Source organism: Eriocheir sinensis, chromosome 4 (genome assembly GCF_024679095.1).
Source record: "Eriocheir sinensis breed Jianghai 21 chromosome 4, ASM2467909v1, whole genome shotgun sequence".
NCBI classification, from domain to species: domain Eukaryota; kingdom Metazoa; phylum Arthropoda; class Malacostraca; order Decapoda; family Varunidae; genus Eriocheir; species Eriocheir sinensis.
In genome coordinates, this window is record NC_066512.1 from 22033677 (window position 1) to 22039048 (window position 5372).

A 5372-nucleotide genomic window follows, 5' to 3' on the forward strand; every position below is an offset into this window, starting at 1 on the left:
GAATAGGCTTAGCAGTCATGTGGTGAGTGCCAATACAATTGTCACATTCAAAAATAGACTAGATAAATTCATGGACAGCGATAATAGGTGGGGTTAGATACACGGGAGCTTAGGGTCAAAGGAGCTGCCTCGTACAGGCCTACCGGCCTCTTGCAGACTCCTGCGTTCTTATGTTCTTATGTTCTTATAATAAAACAAGAAAAAAAACATACCGAGACAGTTTTGAGAGAGAGAGAGAGAGAGAGAGAGATTACACAGTCTTGCGAAGGTGGTCGTTTAGACAACTCCTTACATAACGTTTCTTGTTCTGAAGAACAACACGACCCTGCTATCCCTGCCTAAGTCTTTTGTAAGACAATATTTTCTATTTTTTCATTTGAAATATAAGATAAGAAATGTAAGCACACACACGCATCGAGCCACTCCCCACAGATGCGACACTCTTGAACAATTTGTTCCGTAGAAGTGGCACCGTTCCATGGGATGTGTTCCTCTGCATGGTGATTTTAGTCAGCTGGCGAGTCATTCCGGGCAGTGTGTTTGTCATTGTTATCACCAATCAACGACAGTTACTGTTCAGCGGGTATTGAGAAATGCACCCGGAATGTAGCATGTGAGTTTGATCACGACGCTGTGTACTCGCCCTGTGCACACTGAGCATCACCGCCACTCGGCTTGGCGCCTCTCTTGACACGACTTCTGCTGCGGGAGTAGGTGCCAGGATGTGCCTGTCCTTCGGAATAATACCTCGTTTCGTATCTGGGCGAGACGTAGCTGCTGGAGTTGTGATGGCGGTGCTGTGAGTGGCGGTTGTTGGTGTAGTTGTGTGCAGCACTCCGGCCACTGTTTTGCTGGAAGGAGTCGTTCCTCCGCTGTGTCGTCGGCCTCCCGAGCTGCCGAGGTGCGCCACGCAGCGAGTTAGAGGCGGATCTAACGGGCTGGTGGTGAGGCCTCGGGGTACAGTTGGGAGCCTGAGTGACCTGGAGCGGCGTGGCGTATCTGAAGTAGTCGTGGCCACGGTACAGCTCACGCTCCTTCACGGGGGCGCGGAGGTTACCAAGGTTGAAGCGCACGTGTTTTGGACAGGTGGACCGTGGCATCTTTTCTTTCTTAAGGATACCCTTAGGAGACGTCCCGTCAACAGTGGCATTCATTGGTGTACAGCAAGTTTCTCTAACTGTCTGCTCCTGTAATGTGTGATGTTTGTTTACTGCGTCCTTTACTGGCCGTTCCTGTGGCTTCACGGTTGTTTCTTTTAGCTCTTGCAGCTCAGAGCGAATGCTGGAGAGAGGGAAGCCATACTTGAAGTAGTCGTAGCCACAGTACAGCTCACGATCCTTGACGAAAGTGTTCAGGTTTTGGAAGTTAAAGCGGAGACATTTATGAGCGGCGCTGGCCGTCTTTCCTTTCTTGAGGATCCCTGTGAGATGTTGTGGCTCAGTGTTTTTGTTGTGTATATGTGTTGCCTTCTCTGTTACTGTTTGCTGAGGCTCTGGCAGTTTGTTTACTGCTTCCTTTGCTGCCTCTTCCTGTGGCTTCACTGTTTTTTCTTTTCGCTTTTGTAGCTCAGAACGAATCATGGAGAGAGGGAAGCCGTACTTGAAGTAGTCGTAGCCACAGTACAGTTCCCGATCTTTGACGAAAGTGTTCAGGTTTTGGAAGTTGAACCTGACAATTTTCTCGGCGGGGTTTGGAGGTGCGTCCTTCTTTTTGAAGCAGCTCTTGAGGGGCGTCTTTTCTGGTGGCTCGGTAACGGCCTCACTAACAACCCCTTGCTCCTGCTCGAAGGAGAGTTCCTCCTTCACCCCCTCGTCTGGCTGAGCGTCCCCAGCAGTGTCTTGATGCTCGGAGGGGAGCTCCTCGCATACTTCCTTTATCTTTTCTCGCTTGACCATGTGCAGAGTAATTATCAGCGTTTCAACCCTCTTGCCATGGCTCTCCTTTGGCGTCCAGTCTTTTGCAGCGACTGTTGTTTCGTCCACTGGCTTGCTGACCCTTTCTCTCTTGACCATGTGGACAGTGATGATGAGAGTTTCAGGCCGCCTGCCACGGCTCTCCTTTGGCGTCCAGTCTTTTGCAGCGACTGTTGTTTCGTCCACTGGCTTGCTGACCCTTTCTCTCTTGACCATGTGGATAGTGATGATGAGAGTTTGAGGCCGCCTGCCACGGCTCTCCTTTGGCGTCCAGTCTTTATCTGCGACTGTTGTTTCGTCCACGGGTTTGCTGACCCGTTCTCTCTTCACCATGTGGATAGTGATGACGAGAGTTTGAGGCCTCTTGCAATTGGTCTCCATTTCTCCCTTACCCACCTCCCCATCAGCGTCCCGGGTGTCGGAGGGGAGTTCCTCCTCCACCACAGCGAGAGGCTGAGCAGCGTTCTTCAGGCAGACCAGGTCCAAGGACCCTTGTCCCTGTTCGCCTGCATCGTCCTGGGCACCCGCGTTTTTCATTTCCTCGACGGTTGAGTCGAAGTCCTCGGAGGGGCTGTGGTGGGCCCGCCTGGCGAAGAGCCAGTCGAAGCACCCCCAGCACCTCGCCTTCTTCTTTTGTTTTTGCTGAGTCATTTTAATGTTAATGAACACTGTTTAGCAGGAACGTTCAGGTTACCAACGTTGAACTCTTCTGGGATGGTTTATCCTCGTGGTGTGCTGTCTTGGCTCCACCGACCACTGGCTGTTAGTGAATGTCCCTCAGCCCGGTGGTGGCGCTGACAGGACACTTTAAGTGACGCCTATTGAGGCACATGCCGCCCTCCGGTTAACCTGACCTAACATAACAAATCTTCAGATAGCTACTCTACGTTTTGACCCAGAAAATTCAATTATGCTTCCTTACTAATGAGACTTCCTATACAGCAAAGTGAGGTCATTCTTTGCTGATTTATACCATAAGGTGCTGGCTATCATGTGTTTTAAGATACACTAAACTAAACCTAACCTAACCTAACAAAACACCGAACAATTACTATAGGTCTAGCCTCAGAAAATTATAAATGTTTCCTTACCATAGCTGGGCATTATCGCGATAAGTTATCGCGATACTTTATCGCTGATAACAAAATCGGGTTATCGGCCATCTGCTACTTATATAAATATATATCGGTATCTTCGTTACTTTTGTAACCAAACTAGCGATAATCACTACTTTTTTTCCGCCTCTTTGAAAAAAACAAACAAACGGTGTCTCCTCCCTACTGCGCATGCGTGGCCCGGGCTCCCGGTGTTGTATGAAAAAACTTCGGGGTATGAAATGTCTTCGGGGAAGAGATTTCATACTTAGATCATCAACATTAAAACACTAGTTTTTTTTTTATGTTAGACTCAAAAATCAATATATCAAAGAGAAAAATCATTTAAATTTGCCCCCAAAATTATTAGTCACTGCCTCAAATTTGATATTCCATATTCGTTTGTGAGCATGCCATGGTATTGAAGGCACCCGGTGTTGTGTTATTTGGTGTTCCATCGTCTCTGATCTCTCGTGAACTGCGCATGTTCAATCCAATAATCGTAGCCTTGTACAGTCTCACAAAGCTTTATAACACATTAACTTAAGAGTTGCTGGAAAGTTGAGTCAGACATACAGTACCACCATCCTCGCTGTTTCTGGAATGACACTCTGTACATAATAAATACAACTCATACAGAGTGTCGTTCTAGAATTAGCGGGGATAGTGGTAGTGGTACTGTATGTCTGATTCAGCCTTGCAGCAACTCTTAATTACGGCAAAGTGAGGTCATTTTCTGTTGATTTATACCATAAGGTGTTGGCTATCATGTTTGAAGATACCATAAAACTAAACCTAACTTAACAAAATCACAAAAAAGTTACAATACGCCTTGACTTAGAAAAATCATATATGCTTCCCTGCAGACTGAGAGAGGGCATTCTTTGTCATTTTGTGCCATAAGCTGTCGCTTACGAATATTAGGGGTTTGAAGATAGATAGATAGATAGAGAAAAAAAAGAGAGAGAGAGAGAGATTACACAGTCTTGCTAAGGTGGTCGTTTAGACAACTCCTTACATAACGTTTCTTGTTCTGAAGAACAACACGACCCTGCTATCCCTGCCTAAGTTTTTTGTAAGACAATATTTTCTATTTTTTCATTTGAAATATAAGATAAGAAATGTAAGCACACACACGCATCGAGCCACTCCCCACAGATGCGACACTCTTGAACAATTTGTTCCGTAGAAGTGGCACCGTTCCATGGGATGTGTTCCTCTGCATGGTGATTTTAGTCAGCCGGCGAGCCATTCCGGGCACCCACAACCTCTATGAAAGCAATATCAAAATGTGAGTTCTCAAGAGCGTTTTGCACATCCATGGCGCAGAGGTCTTGTCAAACTATCACTGGGTTCATAAAACTACCCATGATGACACCCACAACCTCTATGAAAGCCCTATCAAAATGTGGGTTCTCAAGAGCGTTTTGCACATCCATGGCGCAGAGGTCTTGTCAAACTATCACTGGGTTCATAAAACTACCCATGATGACACTCACAACCTCTATGAAAGCCCTATCAAAATGTGAGTTCTCATAAGTGTTTTTTCACATTCATGGCGCAGAAGTCTTGTCAAACTATCACTGGGCCCATAAACTATAAATATACCCATGATGACACTCACAACCTCTATGAAAGCCCTATCAAAATGTGGGTTCTCAAAAGCGTTTTGCACATTCATGGCGCAGAGGTCTTGTCAAACTATCACTGGGCTCATAAAACTACCCATGATGACACCCACAACCTCTATGAAAGCCCTATCAAAATGTGGGTGTGTAAGCCCTGAAATGTTTGAAAATATAGGACTAAAACATTTAATAAGAAAAATCAAAGTCTGCCGCAGTTTTCTACCCTACTACCCTGTACCCCAAGCCACTTTCCCTGTCCTCCCTCCCCTCGGCTCCTCTTCCAGCATTCACGGCGCCACGGTCCTCGCCTTCCGTGAATCCTTGTTTTCCCCGCAGCAGCGAAGTGAGCCGCCCCTCGCCGAGCGCCAGACGCGGAACGAGCTTCGTGGTAAGAGATTTACGGCCCATGCCTCAAGGTCGGTACTCAGGGATGATTGGAAAGAGAGGGGGGCGAGTAGTGAGCGGTAATGAGGCGGACTTTGGAGTGATTAGACAAATAAATAAAGTGAAGATGAAATAATAATCAATAAACAAGAAATTCGGTTTGTATATAGTGAAGAAATAACTAAATGTCTCTAGGTCTGTACTCTCGACACTATCTTAAAGGGTTGAATTAAGTGGTAAGAGCATCTCCTGAAATCCTCTTGCCCCCAGAACTTACAGCCCCTCCCTCCTCACGTTTCCTTCACCCATTCACCTCTGAGTAAAGTCCCCTCACCCACTAGCTCGTCTACGGC

At 46.7% G+C, this 5372-nt stretch overlaps 1 protein-coding gene across 1 annotated transcript in view; it reads right to left on the reverse strand.

Moving 5' to 3' along the window:
- Positions 1-363: 363 nt before the first annotated feature.
- LOC127009899 (uncharacterized) overlaps positions 364-5372 on the reverse strand; it is a 47164-nt gene continuing 42155 nt past the window's right edge. The window contains exon 2 of the mRNA XM_050883431.1: positions 364-2309. Within this exon, the coding sequence (XP_050739388.1) occupies positions 624-2309 (1686 nt within the window). The 3' untranslated portion in view covers positions 364-623. The remainder of the gene's footprint in view (positions 2310-5372) is intronic.